Below are 26,716 nucleotides of genomic sequence, written 5' to 3'. Positions count from 1 at the left end.
GCTGCGGCGCTGCAGGGACTGATGGGCCGCTCAGATTAACTGGGGCCAAAGAACCTGCAGTTCCTACACTTTATTGTTGGCCTGGCCGTCTACAGAAAGGCATCAGAGCATAGATCTGCAGGGTATGGCGCTGTTATCCCCAGCTAAATGTTAAATGCAGATGTATTTTATATAGCATTCTGTTGGTGACACAAAAAGCACTCGTGAAAGAATTAAAACTGCTTTGGGAGCATAAGTGAATCAAAAATTACAATATAAAACAAAACACGACCTATAGATTAATCATCAGTCCCTTAACCTTTGGGGATGAGTGATTAAAATCATTGAAGAGCCTATATCATACATCATCAGTGCCTCTAACCTGTGTCAGTTACATATTTCAGATATAAAGCACACTGCCGGAGGTTTCAAGGTACGTATAGTTCTGATAGTATGATGTACATCCACCCAGGGGCTTACACACATCACTTACTCTGTGCTCCTGTGTGCTCTGCAGAGAGCAGGAAACGTGCAGCATTGTGCAGATCTGAGGTCCAACAGAGACCTCTAGTGGTAAAGAAGTGCTATGTCGTTGGCAGTCTCCACAAAGCATGTTCATATCCCAATGATGCCTATTTTCCAAATATTAATGGTAATAATAAACTTTATTTATGTGGTACAATTTATCCATAAAATGCAACACAAAGAGCTGAACATAAAATCAAATGTTAATAACACGCGTGATAAATATGAAATAAAATTAAAACAGCCAGATAAGACAAAATAAAACAGCCATTAGGCAAAAAGAAAAGAAAGAAGATGTTGATTAAGGTCAATTTAGACTAACTTAACATGCTATTATAAGACCTCTTCTGTAGATGAGGGTAGGGCTAATGGTATTGTGGCGTGGAGGATCGCCTCCATTACAATCTGTTTCTCTTGTTTTAGTGTGACATCGCCAACATTTAGATTTGGCTTCAAGTGTCCCTTTGTATAGGAATTTAACATTCAGTTTCTTTATACACATACTGTATATAAAATTGGATTTGAGTGACAGATTCAGACTTGCTTTAGTTGTCACACCTGCACTTATTGATAGGCTCACTAATAATAGCTGAAATTCTCTCATGGCAGGTTTCTAGATGAGAAAACCTGGCACATCAGCCTCGAGTATTGTCACAATTCTGGCAAAGATGTCTTACCATCCTCAAATTAGACTTCTATTAGACATCCCTGCTGCCATAACACCTAAAAACAACGTGATGAAACTGAATTACAGTGGGACATTTGACAAAGCTCAGCTCACTCGCTAATGGGACCAGAAAAGTAAATTTAGCAGAGACGAAGACATGCATTACATTTGATTAGCAGTGTACTGATCTGTCTCTCTGCAGGTTTTCGTTTTATGAGGTTCACTGTCTGTCACTTTGTGGCCATTTGATTAACAGAAGATGACTTTGGTCATTTTCACCACTGAATTATAACATACAGGTCCTGAATTATTATCTAAACTCAACTTTATGCCATCTTGTGGCCTCTTGTCAAAATCTAATTTTATGACTCATTTAGTCTCTGCTCACATGGTGTCCAATCCAAAATAAAGCTGCGTTTGTTCATATTAGCTCAAACCAACATGCGGAAAACTCATTTTTGGCTGTTTTCTGGGTCTGGGGTGAAGAAGCTGCTGTGTGTGTTGGGCTGCTTGCGCTGTGCTTGGTGGGAACACGGCAACAGGGTTCATAACAGGGGTCACCATGGGCTCCGGAGCGTTTTCTGTTCTCCCAGGGACCCCTAACAGTTCAATACAACCACAGCAGGGACTGTTTAACATCACTTTATTTCAAGACCTGAGAGGGCAAAACACATTTGTGTCCTCTGTTCTCTGGTCAAGCCTCTTTTAACCTTTCAAACAATTGATTTGGAGAGTGAGCAGTCTTCCCACAAGGCCGTGAATTTCACCTCTGGATGCCAATAAAGTCTCATATTAACTTGGAGAAACGTATATAAGAGGATATAATGCATTAGTACGCCCTCAACCCCCCCATCTCTGCCTCTCCAGAGCTCTCCATCACACCGTTCTGGTTACGCCCCTGCATGGCCCACAGCGGCTGCCGCCAAAAAAATCCGCTAGATGGCATATTTAATGGGGTTATCGCCCAAAACAGCACACGCAGTGCACGTCAAGCAGACAGATGGCGCAATTGCAGCAGAGATGCTGACTTGGGCAATTCAGAAAATGATGTATTTTCTCAAAACAAACAGAGCCGGGGTCCATTCTGTCAGCGCCCATTGATCATCGCGCATACTACTGCGCCATGTGCAGATAGAGGAAGCAGCGAGCAGCTCGCTCGCCATGCTTGAGTGAGATTTTTCATGCTGAGAGCAGAAAGTTTTCATGCCGTCGTGCTCTGCGTGTCTTGTGGGAATGCGTTATTCAAATTGATGGGAGAGGATGAAAATGTTGCTTTTAGACTAATGTCGTGCTGGTGGGACTGTCTCGCAGATGCTTAGGTTGTTTAATTTTGGCATATCGTGTCGAAGCAGCGAGTGGAGGCTCTAGCAGTCAGGAAAAGGTAAAAGGGAAAAAAAATACCACACATGTATTCCTGACAGCCCATTGGTCCAAATTTTCCCTGTGCAGCCACAATACTGCACACACGTGACCTCCCTGTTTTCACCCAGTTAAACGCATGTACTTAAAAGACAGGCCACTACCATTCATCAACACAGGCACGATTCACACGGTATTCATGTCAGCAAGGTAAGATCGCTGCTGCGGGGACTCGGATCGCTGGACGCGGACCATGGCGGCTGCCACGAGCAGCAATACAGCCACGCTACAGATCAAGCACTCCAGTATCGAGCATACGCGGAAACGCATAGACCCGAGGAGGAGGCAAGCGGCGCTGTCTTTTCTCAGCAACATTTCTCTGGATGGACGACCCGTGCAAGACGATGCAGACCACCAAAACGAAGACGATAACTCGTCCGAAGCTAGGACTAGACAGAGCCTGGTTTCTCCGGAGCGCTCGGCGTACGGGGCGGCTGGCGCCGCCGGAGCTGCTGCTGCGGCGGCGGCGGCGGCGACCACCACGGCCGCCCAGGCGCTCGCTTTTGCAAACCAGGCTCTCCTCGCCAGCAGCCGGGCCAGTTTTGGGACGGGTCCCGCAGCTGCCCCGGCGGGTCCGGACGCGGACGTCGACGCGTTCGTGCCCTCCATGTTCAGCTCGCCTTTCTCGGCGGTCCCAGCCTCGACTAGAGGGAGGCTGCAGACGTACACTCAGGGAATCCTACCTGCCCCCTACTCCAGGCAAGCCCCCCAGAGCTACAGCCTGGAGGGCGGACAGATAGCCAACTCAGCGATAGAGCTGCAGCGATCAAGGTAACTGTGTGTGTGTGTGTGTGTGTGTGTGTGTGTGTGTGTGTGTGTGTGTGTGTGTGTGTGTGTGTGTGTGTGTGTGTGTGTGTGTGTGTGTGTGTGTGTGTGTGTTTTGGAGAACGTGCAGTAACAGTGTGGTTGGTGCGACTTTGATGGTTCAAGCTTGTCTGCAGGATGTGCACAGTCAGGTCACTGAGCTGTACACTGATGTCATCATGGCAAGCAAGCAAAAACTCAACCGTGCATGCCTCCTCCTCCTCCTCCCACCACCACCACCACCACCACACAATGTGGTGGTGCGGGCTTGCATAGGAGCAGGGAGTCCTGCAGACAGCTATCAAGGTTTCATTTGTTTTCATAATCATGTCATATGTTTGAGTTTCAGTAAGACAAACCTGCTGTTGTATTCTGTGCTGCATCGCTAATCACCGGTTTGCAGAAGCCGGCAGATTATTTTTTAATTTGTTAAATTATAGTAGGTTTCCTCACGCGTTTGGCAAAGCCCTGATTAAGTTAAGGCCTCAAACACGCAGAACAACTTTTATTTTGCACTTTCAGTGTGTTAAGTGTTTGCGTTTTGTTTCCTCACAACCGCATGTGCCAGGGCCTTGAATGAATGAACTCCAGGAACAGCTTTCAGGTTTTTTTTTTTTTTTAACAGTCAGCTGTTTTTGAAAAGGTACTTTCGGTTCTTAGCAACACAGTCTGTACGAACGCAACAATAAACAGCAGGAGGATGAAGTTCAGCTGTTTCTACATTTCCTCCATGCAGGTGTTTGTCGGCCTCTGGCTGGCCGGTCTGCATGGGGGGGCAGATGGATTCGGTGCGCTCACAGGTCCAGCAGCTGTGGAGCTGTAACCTAGTTTCCACAGAGAGGGGACTCGGCGGAATGCCTCATCAGTTTCTGTCTTGCACACATGCTCTCCTGCTCTTTGTCAAATTTGCTCTAATTATTTTTAGTGAATGTCATTCCGACAACCTGGCGCACACCTGCTGTCTCTGTCTCCTCTGTAAACATCCTGTAACCCTACACCCCTGCTCAACAACATATAACAGGGGATTGCTGCTCCGTGTGCGCGTCCTTTGATTCGCCCTCTTTGTTCGCGCTGGAGGCACGAGGGGAGTTTGGAGGGTCTCTCCTCGCAGCGGGGCAGCAGTCAGGAACAGTCGTCTCATGGTCCTCTCACTGTCAGAACCTGCTGTCAGATCCTCTTTCCTCTCTTTTCCATTGAGGCCCCCTCTCCTACCCAAATCCTCCCCTCCCTCTGGTGCCTCTGCCAGACTTCTCAGGAAGCGCTGCTTCATGGTGAAACACTCTAAGCATTCAGTTCCCCTTCCTGACCTCATGGAAATTGCACTGCCAAGCGAACAGCTTCCGAAAGTCTTAATCTGAGCTTTTTGACAGTGAAATAAGTGCATTAAAGAGATGATATAACAGTCAAGACAGCATGAATCATTTTTTAATGTGCTCTGTGATTTCTGAGAGACCTTTTTATGGTGTGGTGATGCTCAAGAAGCACAAAACGGCAGAGGACACCTCAGAAGGACGCGCGATCCGCACTCAGCTCTGCAGCTTCAAAAATTCATGATACGCCGGCTCAAAATAAAGTAAACATTAGCTGACAAACAGCCTCACCACAAAGTCCGTTTAGTTCACATTATCTCCCTCGACAGATTGCCTCGTGCCCAGACGTCACGGAATCAGAGATGTTTGAATTTCCATTTTCCTGAGCGCTTCACGCACCTGCTGCTCACGCTGGCTTAAAGGTCGGCTCTTCGCTGGCCTCGTTTGGTACGATTGAAAGCTCCAGAACAAATACTCAATGGACCTTGTGGTGAAATAATTCTGTCAACTGCTATTTTCAAGGTCAAGAACGTCAAATAGGAATAAATGGTTGAGATGAACAGCACTGAGTTGTATGTGCATGTGGTTTTTTGATGATAAATATATATATAAATGCATGTTTTGTGTATATAGAAGAGGTACGCTGTGCATGCAGTTGCTTGCAAATGAACTGTTTACTGACAACAGCTTTACAAAGTGTCCCTGAGCTCATGTACAAGTGTCCTTTATGCAATCATGTGTTCACAAAGTGGTGAACCTTGCTCCATCCTCGCTTGTGAATGACTGAGCCTTTCCAGGATGCCTCTTTCAGACCCAATCATGATGCTCTCACCTGTTACCAATCAACCTGTTTACCTGTGGAAGGATCCAAACAGGTGTTTTTGGAGTGTTCCACATCTTTCCCAGTCTTTAGCTGCTCCTGTCCCCAACAGACATTAAATATGTTGTCTTTGGACTGTTTTCAGTTGAGTATATGTCAGAAAGGATTAGCAAGTGATCCCATTCTGTTTTGTTTATGCTTTACACAGTGACTCAGCTTTTTTTGGAGGGGCTGTGTATGTAAAACTTTATTATTTAGCAGAAGAAGCCAAACTTCTCAAGTGTTTAACACAAGCAGCTGTGCGAGATCTTAGCCTGAATAAACAGTCAAAAATTGGGATTTAAATCACAAACTGTCCTCTCAACCAGCTTTGACGACTCGTGAGTTTTCAGCTCTTGGTGCTATGGGCACGTTTAGTGTGGTAGTGAAAACACATTGAGGTCCAGTGACACCCAGCCACAATGCTCGGTCAGTATATACAGCGCGCGGCCGTTAAACTCCGACTGCTCTTGGAATGTGCGCGGAGGACGACCGAACAAAATGAATTCTAACGTTGAGAAGTACGCAACCTGTTGATGGAGTGCGGCCATATTCCACCGGCGTGCAGACAGACGAGCTCTCTGCACAGTGCCTGGTTTGTTTTCTGAGGGCAGCTGGTGGAAACGTGTCCAGAGGTCCCTGGCTGGGAGAGGCAGGATGCCCAGGCTTTCTGAGAAGCAGCCTGGCTCTCCGCTCTGTATTTTCTGTCCTCCACTTCCTCTCCCAGGGGCATCAGAGACACACTCTCCCCTCAGACTTTTGGCCTTCAGTCCTGCTCCCATTCAGGAAGTCGCAGAGCCTCTGATGTGCCGCCAGAGTAGACTTTCTGAGGCCAAAGCTGCTTTAGACCATATCCTCATCAGATTCCAATGCACGAAAATGATGGGTGATTTCATATTCAGCTTTCCTTCCACTCCTCAGCCCATCATGAATCAGCATTTGAAGGGCTGCACTTTAAATATAGCCTACCTATTACCATCTGGCCTTCTCTGCCTTAAGTGTAGAGCTGTTTTCATTGTGTCCCTTCCCCACTAAAACATAGGCAGGCTAAGTCTTCTCATGTCCTCTTGTAGTTATGTTCCCACCACCGTTAGGTAGTGCAGAGTCATGTACTTTACAGTATTTTAACAAGATGTTTTTTTAGCATGAGGCAGCAGAGCCTGTGGCTGGAAAACAAGCAGCGCAAGCCATTATAATGGTGCCGTGGCGTTTTTGTGCGATTGGGTCACATACTTCTGGTTATGAGGTTGATTGTTGTTCGCTGAGGTCATGGTTGGCATAATCGCTGCATTATATAAGAATGCTCGGTTTTCCTCCACAGCCTCTCAGTGTCTGAGCTGTCAACAAACACTCAGCAAAGCCCGTAAGATTTGTCAAGCGTAAGGCCGAGTAACAGGGGTCAGCATGTGTTTTACTTCACGCAGGACGCTGGAGTTCACTTTCCACGTCATGACTCGTTCTGTTTCTGACCCTGGACAGCGAACAGTGCCGTATGTTGCACACCAGAACAGTTTCATTTGTGTTTCTGTGTCCTTAACTTCCCTATTTATTTCTCAAATCTGCTGATGCATCCCATTTGTACTCCCGGTGTGTTTGAGGATCAGAGAGGCTGAACTGCTCTGACTGTAGTTTTTTTTTTAATCTGAATAATCACATTTACGTTTGCCTGGATTGTATTTGTGTTAAGAAGCCCAGAACATTACATTTATTTCCACACAGCGACTCTCCGGCAAAATAGAATACTATGTCCCATGGCAAGCTGCCAACAGGGCGTATATGTGAAACTGTGTAATCTCTCCACTTGAGTTTTATAGTTTCATTGCGTGACACCACCGGGCAGGATTATCAATAGCTTTTTGAAACATTTTTCCTTGCAAGAGGATGATATTGTGTTTTACAGTAAGAAAGGCTTAAAGCCACGTTTATGAAACATGCTTTAATTTACTTGAGGCAACAATTGTAGGGTTTGTGTCTGAGGGATGCACGTTGTTGCTCCTGTGCCACTGATTTATACTGAGGCTCCTTTGAAGCATCTGACCGGGCCTCGTTAATGTCAAACTGTGCAGAAACTGACTGTTCTAACCCTGGCTGTTGGAGGTTTGTCCGAGGTGAATGAGTGGCCTGGCCTGTGTTATTGTTTCCAGGATCTGCAGCGGCCTGGAAAACATCTTTTGCATTAAAAACATGTCCTGCTGCTGCTGTTCATCTGCAGGGCCTGGATCAAAGTCCTCACAGCCCTTTAATGTCCTCGTGAACTGCAAACATGCCCTTCAGACCAACCGGTGATTTTTGAAGAATAGGAACAATTCAGACAATTGAGATTTGGCCCAGAAAATGACTAAATGTCACACAGAGTGCAGTGCAGACAGATGGCTCTAATAAGAGGTTATTCCTTTTTTTGGCACAGTTTGGGGATATAGTGTAACGTTCTTTGCAGAGTTAAAGTCTGGCGTGATACAATGCTCGTACCAAGATTAATGTTGAAAGCTATCGGTTGCTCTCATCTGTTCTGAAGTGATCGCGCCTTCACTGCAAGCGATGGGACAAAATGTACGGTCCCTTCTTTCCTGCCAAAAGTTGAGATGAGGCTTCAACGGTTTTGACTTAGTGAAATCAAGTGGGTCCGTTCAAGGCAGCTGCGTGCTGCATGGAGTGAGAGTGAACCAAAACAGGAAGTTGAAAAAGTGTTTGTAGAGCCGAGGAGTGTTTGGTGATAATTCTTAACACCTTCCACGCTGCACATAGTTGTTTGATCCATTGTTTATGCAAGAAAATTTCTTAGTGCACCTTTAAGTCCAGCCTTTGGATAGAAACTCTGAATTTGAGTCAGCTTTGGACTGAAGACTCAAATAGTCTTTAGACCAAAAATAGTCTTCTGTTTCCGTGCTCCATTTCATCTCAAAGTTCAACAAAATTTGGGAGCATGACACCTTGAAAATGTTTTTTTATTGCCTTAATTCTTGTAAAAGCTTCATTTGACGTAAAGTAGTTAAAGGTATGAAGTGATACGCCATCAGAGAAAACACAGTCTTGTCCTGTTTAGCCTCGACTTCATGTATCTGGATATTTTTGAAACAGATTTTTCCCCTCTTTTTAAAGAAAAAATCTGTCCACACAACCTTCATTTTGCGGAATATCTCAAACAAATGGGAACACGAAAATGATTCCAAATGCTCGAACAAGCGTGCCAGGCCAGTAGGTGGCGATAAAGTCGACATCAACGACGTGTCACATACCACAGAAGAACATTGTGAGCATGCACAGTGAGCTTATTTTCCTGTATTTGTAGTTATTTAACACCTTTTTGATGCACGGCCGAGCAGTGCTAATCAATGTAAACTAACCAATAGTCCGCCATTGTTGTTGTTGTTTCGCCATTTTTATGACCTAAAACGCTGTTCTGATGCGAATCAGAGGCTCTGGAAAATGTTGATTTCCATACGGGTTTGGACAAGGCCTTTGTCTTTCGTCTCAGATCCTTCTCCAGCCGTCCACCTCTGAAGGCTGTCACTGAAGAAGGATGACGTAAGAGCATAAATCACATGACCCTGCTCGTCTGACCTTCAGGTGGAGGTCGCGCCTTGTCATTACGACCCCTTTGACTCACACAGTGTTGATGTCAGCTGTCCTAATCACCAGGGCTAAAAAATGTTCTGTTTATGTCCTTTATCAGAGCTTGATGTTCTTCCCTCCACTTTAGCAGCATTTCATTGGCCCATAATATACAGAAGGTTAGCCAGTATAATGGTAGTCAGTTCCTCGTCTGCTTCAACAGTCTGTCTCCTCATGTAAACACTCATCTCACCCCATCTCCTTTGGTATACAGTGTTCACTCGGTTTGTGTTGGTTTAAACCCCGACAGATCCTCAAGAAGGGTCATCTTCTGTTAATCTGTCCTCATGCTCTGTCATTTATTAACCAGCCCCTCTGCTGTGTGCGGGTCAGGTCGAGTGTCGTCGGTTTGTCTCGATGCTGCAGGGTCTACAGCCTGATAATACATTTTGAATTGTCCAAAGAATTAAACCAAGATGATGTTCAGCATTGCTTGGTGTGAACAGTCAGACTGGGCTGCATGTTGAATACTCGATGATCGTTGGACCCTTTGGGAGAACGTGCCACATTTTTGTTATGTGACCACAAATGTGTTAATTTCCACTGCTTTAAATGTGGTCACTTTGTAAGGCTGTCTAATGAGATGGATTATGTCGTTATTGTGGTACTAAACTCGCAATTATGACGTCATTTTGGAACTGCTCTGGCATGCTTAGCTGTCACATGTGGGTTTGTTTCTTAATCTGGCAGACCATCATAAAAAAAGTGGTCCAGCAGCGTTAGCCTGTTGAGTTGTGCAGCTAGAAGTGTGAAATAAAGGCCATCTGTGACAAAATGTGTTACACAAAGTGCTCGCCGAGCCAGCTTGTTATCCTCTTAGCAGCTCTGATCCTGGAAAATTCTCTGTGATCTAATGCAAGACTGAGGAGTGATCATTGACCACACAGACACACAGCGCTGCTGACGGATGCTTTGACTCCACCGTCCAAGACTTGTTTTTGTAAATTAACCACAGAACGTACAGAGACGGGTGATAATTTTACACAAGTGTTTGACCTTTGTTCCAAGACTTTCAGCGACCACACATGTACTTTGTTCCTGGGCCGAGTATCAGACCTTATTGCTTTCTCAGTACTGACTGGAGTGTTTGCATAGAATCTGGGTGGAAATGTGTCACGAATCAAAGGTTGGCATCGAATGCACGATCGGATCCTTCACGGGAAAATGAGTGATCGGTATCTTCCACACTGTTCAGTTTCTCAGTAGCTGTGTAAAAGTACAGTGAGCTGCATAGTTTATCCACCTACTGACACGTTGCCTGTACCTTGTGTTATTCCAAAAGCAAACCTTCAGTTTGTGAGGAAAATTGCTGGACTTTTGGTGCCCACTCTTACCATTTTTGGTATTGCTGTGGAATTGACTTTGATTTATTGTTGTTCCTTTTTAATGAAATTGCTCTGCGTGGCCATGTGTCCATGTGTTTGGCCAAAAAAAAAAAAATCATGAAAAGGATTATTTACAACCCTGATTCCAAAAACAGAATGTGATCACCTGCTAATCTTCTATAATACACAATATATTTAATGTTTGACCTCATCACCTTCATTGATTTTTGTAAATATTTGCTCATTCTGAATTTGATGCAGCAACATGTTTCAAAGAAGTTGGGACAAGAGTAGCAAAAGACTGGGAAAGATGTGGAATGCTGTGGGAAAGATGTGGAATGCTCCAAAAACACCTGTTTGGAACATTCCACAGGTAAACAGGTTCTTTGGTAACATGAGATGACATGAGTGTCATGATTGGGTGTAAATGATATTACGGATTACATCAGCTCAGGAACACAGAAATCATTGTCTGTAAACTCAGTTTGTTTGCAAACGATTGCATTCTGTTCATCTGTGTTTCACACAGCGTCTGAACTTAATCTGGGTCTTATTTCAAAAGCTAGACTGACCTGAATTTATGAGGAAAATGGACGGGCTTTCAGCACCCGCTCTGCTGTGGAACTCACTTTGATTTAGTGTTGTGCCTTTTAATGAAATTGCTTTGCAGGGCTGTCCATGTTTGCCCCCCCCAGAAAAAGATCATGAACAGGATTATTATCATAGAGAGTTGGCTCTTCCAACATCTGTTTTGCCGTTAGTCCTGTGTTTGGTGTGACCATGTTTCTTCATATCCTCTGACTTCAAACTTCCCCTTTGTCCTCCCAGACGAAGGCTCATCTCTCAGCGCTCTTCGCTTGAAACACTAGAGGACATTGAGGAGAATGCTCCTCTACGCAGGTAGTAAACTGCCCAGAAATACTTCAGTGTCCCACTGACCCAGTTTCTGCTTATTAAGCCTCTGATGTTTTGTGTTTGTTTTACATCTTAGATGCCGAACCCTATCGGGTTCACCCCGACCAAAGAGCTTCAAGAAGATCCACTTCATAAAGAACATGAGGCAACATGATATGCGCAATGGAAGGTATGAAGGCAAACAACGCCATCCCTTAGTCAATACAAGTCCTCAGTGGATAATGGCAGGCTGCCCCAGTCAATGAACTGCAGCTCGGATGTTTCTCACATTACAGGCCAAATAGTAGGCCAGCGGGCCCGGCTCGTTCACTGCATGCCACGCTGACTTCTAAATGAAATGTCATTGATTGAGAATCCTGTCCATGTACAAAGAGTTGATTCTGATTGAAGTTTATTTTAACCTGATTGATCGCTCTTACATTATTAGCATTCACATGTGAACTCACCACTGAAAGCTAAATCACTTATCATTGTGTTGCAGTTTACACAATCATGTATTCTACACGCAAATCCCCAAACATACGACAGATTGAGGCGCAGTGGTGTCAGTGTTTGTTTTAGTGGGCGTGCAGAACGTAACTACAGGAAGGATGGTTGTTTAATCCAGGCCCACAGACGTAGGAGTTTCTGAGTCACACTGCTGAGGATTTTCATCACTATCAATGTCCCATTCTTTGGAGAAACTAATTTTTCAGTTGAGTTTTAATCTACAGCTTTATTATTCAGCATCTGGCTCATATGAAGAAGCAGATCTCATTTATGAGCGTCTCTTGTTTAGACACCTTGGTACGTCTCACTTGTTGAATTCAATCACCTGATAGGTAAAGCTGTTTTTCCCTCACATCCAGACACATGACTCACGCTGTTTACGTCCTGATGTTCGTTTTGGCCGAGTAGTCAGATTCATCATGTGTCTGTGAGTTGCAGCTATTAAAAGAAGTAATTCTTAGGTTGTTGTAGTGTGACTTCACTTCAGAGCTGCTTTTGCTCTGTGCTGTTGACCATCTGGTCACTGGAAAACATCTATAATTGAACACTGTATGGTTGTTTACACAAGCACAAGGCAGTTGAGGTTAAAAATAGCGTATGCTAATAAAAAAAATAATAAAAATGCATCGTTATTTTCCCCCAAACCAGTGACTGCACATGGTACAAGACTACAAAACAACACATTCGCACTGAAGTTTCTCTGCATTCTTATATTTACTGCACACTCTCTCCAACTTTAACCTTGTCAGATAGATATTGATTAGCTTGTTTACCATTTTTGTTTTCATAGGATAGTCCTTATCAGTGGCAGAAGATCCTTCTATAGTGTATTTTCTGTCCTGCCCTATCGAGATTGTAGCCAAGCAGGGTATGTATCCTACAGCATGCCGAACCTTGTAACTTCCTCCAGCCTGTGCTCCCTCTTTCCCTTTGTTTTCTCATCCCTCTTTTTCTGTGGATGTACTCTCCTTTGACTGGTGCATACATTGCTACGGGTTGGTTTTGGTGGATGCATTTTTACCATTAAGGTTTCATGAATAAATGAACAGTGGGCTGAAATGGGCTTCAGAGGCTTAATTTCATATATACGTAGGCTGTATTGTAGCCCAGTGCTTGTTGCTTGTATTGCTTTTCCCATAATGGCTCTGGTGGCTTTTGGACACTCATCCTTTTCGTTCAAGTCAACCCATTTTTATGTGTCGCAACTGTCGCTGGCTTTGCTGTGTAGCATTCAAGATTCACCTTTCCCAGGGGTCCTGCTCTTCTTAAGATTTTTGAATTATTTTCACATGCTTTCTTTGGCCTAATTATCCACAATGCAGACTGGAGTTTCTGTTGCGTGCACTTCACACAGCCATGGCAGTTTATTGTCAAGTAGCTTTTGGTATATTAAGTGTACACTTCTTGGTGCTTAAAGCAACGCACGGCTCCATGTGATGGGACTCACCTGGCTTGCATGCGGGATAGCTCTGGTACGGCCTTGGTCACATGAAACAGTGTGTTTTGGAGGAAGCGAAAGAGAAAGGGGTCAGATAAACACCAGAGAATACAATGCACTGAAAGAAAAGCTTCACACCGGGGCTTAGTGAAGAGCATAAAGGCCCAATCCGTTTGTGGAATTTACTAAGCCAGCCAATCAGAGCAAGGTCAAGAGTTAATAAACCCCCAGGGCTATCCACTATGCAATCTTTGCTGCTAATTGACAGTTTACAGTTAGACGCTGGCTGGCCTGGTCAAATGTTGTCACTGCAAAACAACATTTTAGAAGATGACTGGGCCCAAACGGCTGATTGCATGTATTATTTTCCTCTACTTCCTTCTTTCTACCTGTCTTTGCGCTTACTACAACCACTGCCCCATGAACAAAAATTGCCAAACTTTACACAGCAGCCAGACATGCTCCCAAAAATCTTACAGGGACAATATCTCCTACAGTTACAACAGGAGATGCTTAAATTTAAAGGAATGGTTATTATTATTGGGTTATTGGCTTATTGGGTTTCTTGACAAGAGTTAGATGAAAAAAATGGTACCACTCATGTATCCATTAAATATGAAACTACAGCCAGGATGTGGTTAGCTTAGCTTAGCATAAAGACTGGAAGCGGGGGCAAACAGCTAGCCTGGCCTTGTCCAAAGGTTAAAAAGAAGTACGCCTACCAGCACCTTTTAAAGCAGAAAGTAAAACATGACATTTTTGTCCTTAAAATTAGAATTTGAGATTTTCATATTTTGTTTTTCGTAGAGAATAAACAAAGAGATATAATGTGTTATTTAGTAAGCTTCAGAGGTGCTGGAACGTGGATTTTATTTCTATCTTGGCTTGGGCAGAGCCAAATGAGGTGTGCCCCCCTTCTTCAAGTCTTCATGTTAAGATAAGATAAGCTAAGCTAAGCTAAACTAAGCTAACGGGCAGCTGGCTCTAGCTTCATGTTAAACGCACTGACATGAGAGTGGTACTGATCTTCTCATCTGTCAACAAGAAAGTGAAAGAAATTAAACTGTGCTGACTAAAAGCCTGTTGAATCGGACATCTGTTTATGGGGCGTCACCGTCTCGTGACAGCTGAGATGGTCGAGGGTTCAAACCCCGCTCTGGTCGACTGTGGCTTCTCTGTGTGGACTTTGCATGTTCTGCCTGTGCTGGCATGGGTTTCTTCATATGCTTCAGTGTCTCTGATCTTAAAAGACATGCATGTTAGCTAACGCTCCTGGCAGTGGAGTGTCTTTGAAGTTCCAGGGTAAAAAGTTAGATGGGACTAATTTCCTCACAGGGATTAATAAAGTGTGATTTAGCCACGCTTCTAAGTTTAGTGTAATGGGTGCAGCTTGCATAAGAGTGTGGGGCAATATTATGACGAACACAGCCAGCCAGTCCGGCCCTAAACTGTTTATGCTCGCTGTAAAGTATGCGGCGTGAAGTAACCAGCAGGGTTGGAGTTTCTTCTCAGGTTAATATCAATTCATAGTTGGCCTGATTTCTAGATATAGAAACATTTGGCAAGGCCTGATGAGCACTTTGCCCCGATTATAACACGACTAACATGGAGATGTTTGAAGCCAGTGATTCCTATTCATGCATGCTACTAAGCAATTTCGGCTTCTCTTCTGATTTGCTGTCATCGCTCCTTACTCTCAGCAGACTGAAGCGCAACAATTTCTTTTCTGGATGGCTTCGTAGAAAAGCTCTCTCCCTAGAAAGCTTCCCGTGTCTTATGTATCAACCCCTTTTTTGTTCAATCTCCTCTGTTCTGTAAGACGTGTGCTGCCTGGGGATCTCCAGATGCATCTGTCAACCTTGTGTCCTGACGTGCCTGTCTGCCAGATAACACTGTTTTCATTATAACAGATTGGCCCCACATGTCATCACAACACTGGGAGAGTCATGTGAGGGCCCACTGTGTAGTTTCTTCTGTTTATCTGGTCACCATTATAAACAGAAAGCAAGACAGAGCAAGGGGAGATAAGGGAGGAGTAGGAAAAACAAGGCAGAGTCAGGATTTAATGTCTGCTGTCTGTGGTCATTCTCTAATTTCATTACAATCTAAATATTGAGCTAAAATAAGGCTGAAGTTGATATTACACAAGCACACTTCAGTCAGTTCCCGCAATTCAATTTCAGCACATCGTTTCTCAGCATTTTTATTTCCCAGCAACCTTTAAATCAGATATCTGAAGTTGCTGGAAGGCATGAGAGTTTTCGGCTGGCCATCAGCTCTTTGGTATCAGTTATTCAATATGGCAGAGTGTGAATAAAGTGGACTTCGGGCATGTTATCTTCTTTGTCACTGCACACACCCATTGGCCTCTGCTGCCAGTGACCTAAAATCATAAAAGCAAAGTTAAAGCATAGCACGTTGAATCATAGCAGTGTGTATCTTTGTTTATTTTATTTAGTATATTTAATGTTGCTGTGGTTTTACCCTCATATCCAAACATTTAAATGCAGATTAAATATGACTTAATGGCCGCATAATTTTAATTTTGCATATATTCGCCCAAGTCTACCGTACGTTCTCGCCAGCAGACATTAAATCCAGGCATTTTTGGCCACGTGTGTTCAGTCCAGAGCTCTCCACTGTTTGCTCCACTGACACATTTTCACTCTCCAGTCGTCTGTTTTCTGCTTCAGCGTTTGACCTCCTGCAAATCTCCCACAGCAGTAAGGCATTTCAGGCATTGGTGAGGCAGCAGCTGAGTCTGAGGATACCGGCATGCCGGAACGAAACCATACTCCCCTCCATCCCTCCTCCCAAGGGCGCTCTTTATTTCTGATTGCCCTGAGATGCACCCAAAGACTCGGGCAATTACAGAAACAAGGCCAGCTGATGGGCGCAGATCGATACAGGGCTTTTCTCTGATGTAGAGATGTGGAGGTGAGCTAGAGCAGGCCCCAGCAAGACGGTTAAGAAGAGGGTTGGGAGTAATAAGAAGCTGTGGGATGGTTTGTCCGGTGAAAGCTCTAAAGGTCTTGTGCTCATTAGGGATGTAAAGCTGGAAGGAGGGCGTCAGCGGCACCCGTCGGGAGGCGTCAGTGCCAAGGAGATGGTGATCGGGCTGGAGGGAGTGGAGTTAGGAGCTGATGGAAAGGTGAGAAGCCAGCAGACGTATGCTGTGTGTGTGTGTGTGTGGGGGGGGGGGGGGGGTATAATTATGAATATAAGACAGCATGTCTTTTTTAAATAAGCAGTTCTCACAAAATAAATTGCAACGTTGTACAATTTTCTTTCTGTGGTGAATAAAATAAGATATTATTATGATTCTGCCTGCTGCTATATAAGTAGTAGTTTGTGGACATTAGTCTTGATTTACTCACATTCAGTGTTGGGGAAGCACTTTGAATGAAATGATCTGAGGTATCAATTACTCTAAACATGAAAAAACAGCTGTCTGAATTTTAGCTGCTTCATCAGTTTGAAAAATGGATAATAACTATATTAAATGTTTTTTATCGCAGAGTAGCCCGACCAGCCTGTGATGTGCTCGACACAAACATTTATACTGTTGCTTTGAAAACCTTCCAAAGCTGGTAGCTAACGTTATAGTAGCTACATCTGAAACATGTTTTCAAACAATAGAAAACTAAAATAGTACAAAATAATGCAGGACAGCTATTTCCCACAATGTCCTCTCACTCATGAGTGTCTTAAATGTGTTTGTGCTCAAGACATTTGCTCAGTCGAGGCTCACCAATGCACGGATTTTGAAGGAAACTTAGCTAGCTTGCTAGCTCGTTAGCTGCTAGCTGCTACAGTGGCTAGGCTAAGCTAGCTCTTCGGTCTTTGCCTTGTCCTTTGCACTGGGGTTTTGATAAATTAAGAAAATAAACTTTGAGGACTTGTGTGTTTCATATGCAGTGTTTAGCCAGGTGATTCCCACAAATGAACACAGTTTTTAGTTTTTTTAAAGCAGGCAATATTTTTTAATGTTACCGGTACCACCTGTGCTGTACCTTCCTTTGACAAAATGCAGCCGTGAAGAAGATCTGTTAATCTAACAGGTGCTGTAAGAGCAAACTTTTTTTAAACCAACGTTATAACTACACCTGTGTCTGCAGACTGTGTCCTACACCCAGTTCCTGTATCCCACTTATGTGCTGGGTGGCCGAAGAAACACCATCGACTCCACTTCATCCTTTTCTCAGTCTCGTAACGCCAGCCATAGAAGCCTCAGTTTGGGCCGAGCCAACAGCAACCAGAGCAGCTTAGACACAGGTTAGCCGACTGCCAGCAAGCACTCAACTTATTCAGTGTTAATGTTGTGTTTCCCTGGCCCTCCGTCGTTGTTTTTTCATTATCCAGTGTATCTTTATGGGAAAAGGCGTAGCACAAATGTGAACTGGCTCAACCTTTGTTGTTGTGTTTGTGCTCATGGCAGGGAATGACTTGGGGGACTTTCGGGAGTATGACCCCAATCTGCTGGATGACCCGCAGTGGCCTTGTGGAAAACACAAGAGAGTCCTGATCTTCCCCTCGTACATGGTGAGAAAGTGCTCTGACCGAGTCTTACACACCAACACCACCACCAGCAGCAACAATAACAAACTGCAGCCGTGTCCTCCCCAGAGCAGAATGGAAAGGTTGTTTTCACTCAGGACACGAGTCTCCGTTTTACGTTGTTCAGACGTCCTTTGCTATCTCTTTTTTCAATGGTTATTTTTGCCATTGTAGGACCTTTCGTGCTCAGTTTTCCCACCGCAACCAAGAACAATAACACACCGGAAAGATTTGTCTGCCTCGACAGTTTCTTTCTAAAAAAGATCCTCCTGAATTTTATCCGCTGTTTTTGATAAAGAGCCAGGAGGATGTTTCAGATGCTTTTAATCAACAAGGTCACTGGCAGAGACTCTCTCCCACCTTCTGGGACCTGAATGAACGCACATACTTTATCCCAGTGTGGAGCTACTGAACAGCCACTTGACCAGATCAACAGTTAGTGCAGTGTTTGTGTCTGAGCAGCAATCACTCTCGCTCTTTTCCGGAAAGGAACGGATGTTTTATCGTGGTTGGATAAAGAAAAACAAACCTGACTGGACTCCCACCTCATTCTTTCGCGGGCTCTGTTTTTGTTACGGAGACTGGTAGAATACACAACAAGGACAGACATAGTTGAAATGTTCAGTCAAGGCCAGGCTATGTTTTTTTTTTTTTTTTTTTGGTCTTCCTCCAATTACAGAACCCAGCGTCGCACAACAATGGCTATTGTATTTATTACAGGAATGGAACCAGTAAATTCTCAGCATTTCACTGGTTGAGGAGGGGCTGAGAAGATGTGATCTTTCAAGGTCACTGTGTGGATAGTGAGGAAACTCATGTGAACTAGAATATGATTATGAAGCAAGACAACCCTCATATTAGTCATTTTAAATGTGGTTTAAAAAAACAAACAAACATGCTTTCTTATGCTCATGTCTCAGGGCTTCAGCCATTGATAAGCATTCCTTCTCCTTCATGGTTCATGAGCCGTAGCATGGTGTTCGGGGTGGATGCCATTATTCACACTCCATGCGCGCCCTGCAATTCCATACATGAGAGTCATCCTGTTTTTAGCACCACGGCACAGCGTGCTCTTACTTAAATGCCTGTTTACTGCCATATGTGACAAAGAAAAGCAGCAAATCTTGAGTTTTTGAAGCTGCTTTTTGCACCTTTGCTTGAAAAATGACTGAAATGATAAAGCAAAATTACTTACAGCAGAGTCATTGCTCAGGTCCGGGAACACGACGACGTAATGTTTTTTTACGGTGTGTTTTCAGTGGAATTGGGACAGAAAAGACAATGCAAACAAAAGAATTTAAAATGCAATATATGAACAGCACAGTAAAAAAACAGATGTGTCGTGTGTGAAAAGACAGAGGAAAAAGAAATAGAGCAGGAAGAGAAAATACTGTACATACATGCAACAAGCCAAATAAAGTGGTTCAGATAATCTGGCTAAAGTGTTGGAGGTCAAACTGAAAGTGAGCGCAGCTAACGTGTTGCCAATAATCCTGTAGGCAGCTACGGCAAGCAGAGTAGGTCAAAACTGAAGCAGAAGTTGGTCTGAAAAGTGTTTGGGACAGTTTGTAGGATCATCTGACTGCTTACGTTTCTCTCTGTCTGGCTTCTTCTTCACAATGTCGCCATGTTCCTCGATCTTAGGGGCTACCTTTGTGAACGTTGTTATGATCCTGTGTGGCTGGCATTGAAGCATGCCAGCAAAACTTTATTGACATAGCACATTTCAGAGTGTGAGCTGCCCTGGAAACTTTAGACATTAGTAAACACAATTAAAAGAAACGCACACATAATACATGTTAGCTAAAAGAAGAATTAAATAAAATGATATTTAAGAGCAATAAAAGATTAATGAGACACTTGAGTTAAAAGTAAAAATGCAATAAGTCGATAATTAAGATGGGGAAACCAGACCAAAGAGGAATGTTTTCTTTTTAGTGTCAGACAATAGTCGTTTGGCACACCTAACGTGATGTCACCAGACGGCCTGAGAGGTCCAACTGGTTCACAAGCATGTCGGAGAGATAATGTGGTGCCCAACCATGTAGGGCCTTAAAAACAGGAATTAAAGACTTAAAATGAATTCTAAAATTTACCGTGGGCCACTGCACCGACCTCAGCACAGGTGCCACGTGGTCATATTTCCTTTTTCTAGTTAAAACTCTGACAGCTGCGTTCTGGGGTCGTTGCAGCCGATGGAGGTTCCTTTTGCCTCGAGAACAAAGTCCCGGACGTGAGAAACGCACTTTGAATGGAAGTCTTGTTCTTGTGTGCGAGTCCATCTCTCCGTATTTCCCAGCATCCGCGCTCAGTCATGTGCCGAAGCAGCAGGTCGCTGTTGTTTTTAGCAACTCAAAGAGGAGTAAATGATGAATTTGTTTGGGACTATTTTCAGCAGAGGATTGTGCCAGTGAGTATTTACAGCAACGGGGCTGCATATGTGGGATCGACTCAAAACGAGCCACAGTGTCCATGTGCAGCATAGTGAGGGAAGATGTCAACCAGTGCAACAGCGTGGCTCTGTGATGGTTTTAATGGCACAGAGGGTAAACATGTTGCCAGGATCCATTGTTGGTTCTGGTCTTTTCACGGGATTTGTTGACAATAAACACAGCCTCATCCTTTAAAGTGACACCAGCTCTCTGCAAAGCCTCGCTGTGGGCCAGTGGAATCCAACACTAGTGTGTGAGGATCCAGTCACCTTGCTCAGTGCTGGACGTGTGGTCACTCTGACAACGCCTCTGGTTTTTCTTTTCAGACGACCGTCATTGAATACGTCAAACCCTCTGACCTCAAGAAGGACATGAACGAAACCTTCAAGGAGAAATTCCCCCACATAAGGCTGACACTCAGCAAGATCAGGAGGTAAAGCACACAGAAATGTGTCCCAATCAGGTTTCCTTTGCAGGCAAGATGATTTAACTCGTGATTTAGCATCTCAAGTTTTATTTTCACCATATAACATCAGCTCCATCTTTATTTCCCTTTCCTTCCCTCGTTCCCTGCTTTTTTCCCCTCCCTGCAGCTTAAAAAGGGAGATAAGAAAGTTGGCACAGGATGAATGCGGCTACGAGGAGCCCACAGTGGCCATGGCTTTCGTCTACTTCGAAAAACTCGTTCTTCAAGGCAAACTGAACAAGCAGAATCGCAAACTCTGCGCCGGAGCCTGCGTCCTCCTGGCCGCCAAGATCGGCGGCGACCTCAAGAAGCACGAGGTCAAGCTCCTGATCGACGTAAGTTTCCCTGCTCGCGCCTCCAAACACGAGAGCGCTGTGACGTCCGTTTGCCGTCACAAAAGATTAAAGGGGCAGTTCACTCAAATCCAGGTCAACAAATCAAACCAGGTGTCAAGTCTTCAAATAATAAATGAATGTGAAACAAAACTATCCGCAAGAGTAAAAACGCTTTCAGATCTTAAAAACCTTAAAGCTGATTTGGCATGTACCGAAAACCCCCCCAAAAATCCCATAAATGACAGGTGGCATTTTTTTTACTGTGTCGCTGAAAAGCTCCTGTTTCACTTTTAAAAAATCTTGTCAGATTTTAAGATACTCTTTAAAAACAGATCAAAAATGATGCACCAGATGTTGAGAGATCCTAATTTTTTTAGTTTATAATGTAGGTCAAGCTCTAAAAACAAAGGTTGCTCAGATCAACTGCGTCTTTAGTGTGTTGCTTTTTCACACATCATGGGGGTTATTTTGTTTTTTTCTTGGCGTTTTTTCACAGTTGTGCTTCTTTAGAAGATTAAATTGATTTCTATGTGTAAAATCAGTGGAGCGGCCCTTTAATTAAAGCAGTTCAATGAACTGACAAAAGCAACAAATTTAGTTTTTGTCTTTGTAAAATCATTTCACCTCCATTTAGCTGGTGACATGTAGAGTACGATGACTGCTTCAACGGTGGGTTTGTTAACCAGCTAAACAAGCATCTCCTCTTGTTCAAATCAGCCGTGAGGCCGAGCAGTAACAGCGTAAAGAAATTGCGTGTGTCTGCTGTTTAATCTTCGCTCTCTTCTCTCTCTGGCAGAAACTGGAAGAGAGGTTCCGAGTGAACCGCAGAGAGCTGATAGCCTTTGAGTTCCCCGTCCTGGTGGCGTTAGAGTTCAACCTGCATCTGCCAGAACACGAGATCATGCCCCACTACAGACGCCTGCTGCAGGCCTCCTAGCATTGGTGAGCCATCAGGAGGACGACCTCTCCTCCTGATCCTCTGCTCCCCATGCTGTCCATCCTCCCTCCTCGTCCCCCGTCTGACCTCACGAAGGTACGCACTCCTTCCTCCCGGAGCCCTGAAATCAGCCAAAGGGACGGACGTTTCCAAAACCTCTCCCCATCGTTTGACTCTTTCCATTCATCATCACTACACGGACTTCTGAAAGAAAACGTTCAGCCGTCTGCAAGCAAGTTGTTTTTCCAGTTTGCATGTTTTCACTCGTCTTCATCTTCACTTTGTATATTTTAGGCCTCTCTTGTTGATTAAGAGAGCTTTGAATCTGATAGTGAATATTAATTCTCAGTTAAAGCAACCAATGATTGTACCGTTTTTATCATCTCTTTTCAGTTATCTCCTCGTTACTTTGGTATGATTGGTTGCCTCCTGAGCTGCATAAAGATTTAATCAAAAAGCCTTTTAAAGTGGCTGGTTTTGGCTGGACTTCTGTTCCTCAGAGTGACTCATCTTTTCGCAGGTCGTCGTCTTAAAAGTGCACTTTTTGAATAATGCCAGACGCAGGCAGAAGGGGGACACTTTTTCAGACTTTTAAAGAGCTTGGGAACTAACCCTGAAACATAAGCTGTGTTCATAAGCACCACACGTCATTTGAATGGACAGTTGAATTGTTCTTTCTTTGGTTTATTCCCAATTTTCTAGCCATGACTATCCATATGAATAGTAATGATTGTTTGTACACAGGTACTTGCAGACAAGATGGGACTTCCTATTTTCACTGAAGTATTCCATTCATTTTCTACCAGTCAGTTGCTTGCTATGGACTTACGGAGACCAGACCCACTTTTATCAGTGTCGAATTTCCTGTGCTCTATGTTAGAGTGTATTGCTAGCACATTTACGGTGCTGTAATGGGGTCAGGAAGGTAGTTTTGAAGTTCATGAGAGCAAAAATGCCATTAGGCGGTGATCAGGATTAGCAGCGCAGCGGCAGCAGGGGTGCTCTGGGATGTGGGCCAAGACCCAGTGCCAGGAAGTGTCCTTTAGCAAGACACAGTCCCCACAGGCTTCAGGGACTCTTCTGTTTAGCCAACCTGACCTCTTACCTCTCTGAGGAGGAGAAAGACATAAACGAGATCCCAACAGGGATCAATCACGGATCAAATATTCGCTTACAATTTCAATCAGCATTTATTGCTTTGTAAAACGAGGATGTTTTTTTTAAAAAAAACCAAAACAAAACAGTGAAAATTTACTAAATTGAAAAGTATTATTCCATTTATTTGGCAAGTGGCTCAACTTGATTGTTTTTTTAATATCCTTTAAATGATCTTGCACAATACCGCAGAGTATTGAGAGGCCACCAAATCAGGAACAATAAAGTATGACCTACTTGAAGAAAATGTTAAATGTTACGCTGCTCCAGGTTCTGATGGTTATTAGAGGCGAGATGATCCAAAATAAAACCAAATTGTAATGAGAAAAGTTTGGATTATGCTGATTTAGGGTGGAAAGAATTACTGAGCTTATTTCTGTTTGCAAGCCCAAAGATTTTGCGATAAGATGCACACTCATGAAAGACTCATGGGCGACACTTATTACCTGTGTATGTTTGTAAATAAATTGCTTTGCTTGTTCAATCAAAACAAGGTTCCGACATGTTTTTTTGCCTCACCTGAATGCAGCGTGTGTTGAGTGACTGGACCGCGAAGTGACTTTTCGCCTTGTCTCGTTAGCTGTGAGCTAGCTAGCAACAGACGCGCTGACTGGATTCAGAACTCGCCAGAAACTCAGGTTCTCTCCTTTTTCCTTTTGTATCTACACATTTGTGAAATAGTAAAGCTGCGGAATACGTGCAAATTCTTAAGTTGAAGCATTTTGAGCTTGCGCCGATGTGTCTTTGTGTCAGTTAACACCACCACGGGCTAATTATACTGATTTATATGCAACCTCTAAAATTCACCTTGTGTTCTGTCTGATTTCACAGTTACCTTAATCTTATCAAATCTTAAGCACTTTTTCTTTAACAAAGAAAAGAAAGGAACTTAACACCAGCTTGAAAAGAAGTGTTTTGCTGCCCCCTCTGGTGTGGGTGTGGTATGAAACGTGCCTGTAAGCACACCTAAGTGATGTCATGGTGTCCTGTAGTACACCTGTGCATCACATGTGAGACGTTGACAAGAATGATGTTAAACCACTCAATGAATATTAATTACTAAGCAAAAGCCAAAAAAATAAAAAAACCAAACCAAAACAACATATTAAGTTACTATTCATTAAAAGTTAAACTCAGAAACTCAAACTGCCCCATCAGAACTGTGTGGGTGTGCTTTGTAGGAGGTGCTGCTAACATAAACAGCTGCTCCAACTGTCACCAGATTTTGATTCAAATGTTTCTAAACTCTGATTGGTTTATGGAAATACATGACATCGCCCTTTTCTCATCTGAGCCCCGCCCCCTTCAAACCAGACAGAAAAGTAAGGACGAAATCAGAATACCAGAAATCTCTTCAAAACTCTTAATATTGTGTGTTCATGTGTGAATGCGTCACTCACACTCAGGGCCTGTGTCGTGTTTCCTAAGATGACCAGTTCAGATTTAATTCAGTAAACCAGGCTCAGACTAGCCGGGCCCTGGTCTGACGAGTTTCCATGCTAAACGTAGCTTCAGTTCAGGTTGAACCAGTGTTACAGTCAGTCTGCCAGGGCGACACAGCGCTCCCTCTCTTAAGTCCCTCCCTGAAGGTTCCTCTAACTGCTGATCTGTGATCAGTTTACAGAGTCAGTCAGCTCGCAGACATGTGACATCTATCACATTTTGTCAATAGGCTGTACCTGCACTGCAGTTGTTTACTGTGTTTAGAGCAGCAGTTTTGCTCATTTATGTTTTATTATTCTATTCTTCATGTTGTTCAATTCAACTTAATTGTCAGTATCATGAAGAGCTTATATGTTGGCCTCTCAGTTTTATCAATGGATGTGATTTGTGCTCCACGTTTACAGTAAACTGACTGTAAAGACGAGCTTTTCACAGCCCTGCTTCTCTGGGCCTCGTTTCTGAAACACCCCTCCGTCTTGCAAACGCATACCTCCGATTATCAAACTGTCAGGACTGATTAACTCTGTTTAATAAATGGGTGCGACCCCTGAAGCCTTGACTGGAAATGGATTGCACCTGCGGGCCCTGATGCAATCTGAGGGGTCAGTTTCTCATCGAGTGGGAACTCTCCTGCTTGACACATATCCAATGTAAACAAGGCCCGCAGTCACGCCAGTCTCGTGCTGCCATCAAAACAAACAGGCCAGGGCCGAGTGTGGACACACGGCATACGTGGCTTAGTCCCCTCCATTGACAGCCTAATTCCCCCCTCACCGCCTCATAAAGGGGTCTATTGACAGCCCTTCCTGAGCCCTGCTCACACATAAGTGACCCTCATTGTGAAAATATGTGTACCATCGTTTGGGGCAAGCTGCGGCCTATTGCCCTTCCCTTTAAAATAACAACATTTGGCTGAAACGGCATTTTACCCCTTTTCCTGTCATGATACTGTGACTCAGGGCTTTTTCACCATTTACAGTAGTTTGTAAACAAGGAAGTAGTGAACACTGATGATTGTGGCATATTAACAGCTAAAATAACCTGTTTGATATCCTAAATGTTGGATTCTCCACTGCAGGAATATCACAAGCTTCACTGTACGTGCTACATCTTACATTTAGATAAAGTGAAGAGGGGAGTCTATCGGTTAAAACCTCCTGCTTCAGTAACTGCAATGTTGTGTTTCAACACTGGTCTGTGTCAGGAGGGTAAAGCACTGCAGGAGGAGGTGAAAATCTGATCCTCTCTTAATGTTTGACAAGGCTATCTAATCCCTTTTGTTCCACCCCAAGAGTCTATTTCAGAGACAGCTGAACCCGCTGTAACAGAAAACCAGTGACGCAAAGCAGGGCATTAAACGCTTCTTACACTTACTTATTGATGGATCTTTAAAAAAAAAAAAGCAAACTTTTTGAGTAGGTGTGGTGGAGGCCCCAGTGTGCGCTCAAGGACAGCGGTGGGAGGAAGGGCGAGTAGACAGAGTGGGACTAGCTCTCTATATACTTTCGCAAATTAGTTTCAGGGGCAAATGTGATGATTTATATTTGATTATGTGCCAGTATTAGGAAGCACGGCTGTTCCTTCATTTTAATAATGTCATAAACGTCTTTAGAGGCTGTTTTCTAAGTGAGTTTGGGTTGCTAAATGCTAAGAAGCTATCTAATAAGACAAAGTCCTCACCTCTGGTCTATTTCTAGTCATCTAAAATGGACTTGTGCAGGTCTGAAAGTGTGTTTTTTGGGGAGTATTTCTGTCTAAACATCATGCAACTGCAGGTTAATCCAGCTGCATTTCCTGATATTGGAGTAAAAGCATTGTGTCACTTTGTGATCGCTGTACCTAAACAGTTAGTAAAGGTTAACTGTGGTGGAATCACACTTATATAACTACTCAAGATGTACAAGACCAATTTAATCCGACACACGACCATAAATTCAACAATTAGAGCGATGTGATTAGAGCGCCGGAGCTGCATGAGTTACCGGATTATTGACAGATTATTTTCTAGATTAGTTCTGTTATCTAAGAAAAAAATGCTATTTCCAGGGA

General features: G+C 43.8%; 1 protein-coding gene across 2 annotated transcripts; it reads left to right on the top strand.

Moving 5' to 3' along the window:
* Nucleotides 1-2,662: 2,662 nt before the first annotated feature.
* On the top strand, nt 2,663-23,711 carry cables1 (Cdk5 and Abl enzyme substrate 1). Of its 2 annotated transcripts, XM_070973894.1 has the most exons (10): nt 2,663-3,361; nt 11,329-11,400; nt 11,492-11,584; nt 12,695-12,772; nt 16,388-16,493; nt 17,461-17,617; nt 17,781-17,884; nt 20,658-20,764; nt 20,925-21,132; nt 21,929-23,711. In XM_070973894.1, exons 1-10 carry the CDS (start codon nt 2,784-2,786, stop codon nt 22,067-22,069), a joined length of 1,644 nt encoding a protein of 547 aa, XP_070829995.1. In that variant the 5' UTR covers nt 2,663-2,783; the 3' UTR covers nt 22,070-23,711. The 2 variants fall into 2 exon arrangements, with proteins under 2 accessions (XP_070829995.1, XP_070829996.1); XM_070973895.1 differs by lacking the exon at nt 12,695-12,772 and having other exon boundaries at nt 21,929-23,710.
* The last annotated feature ends 3,005 nt before the right edge of the window (nt 23,712-26,716 follow it).

The sequence above is a fragment of the Chaetodon trifascialis genome, chromosome 11 (genome assembly GCF_039877785.1).
Source record: "Chaetodon trifascialis isolate fChaTrf1 chromosome 11, fChaTrf1.hap1, whole genome shotgun sequence".
NCBI lineage: Eukaryota > Metazoa > Chordata > Actinopteri > Chaetodontiformes > Chaetodontidae > Chaetodon > Chaetodon trifascialis.
The sequence above is the reverse complement of the archived record's forward strand: the minus strand, read 5'-3'. Positions and strand labels throughout refer to the sequence as shown.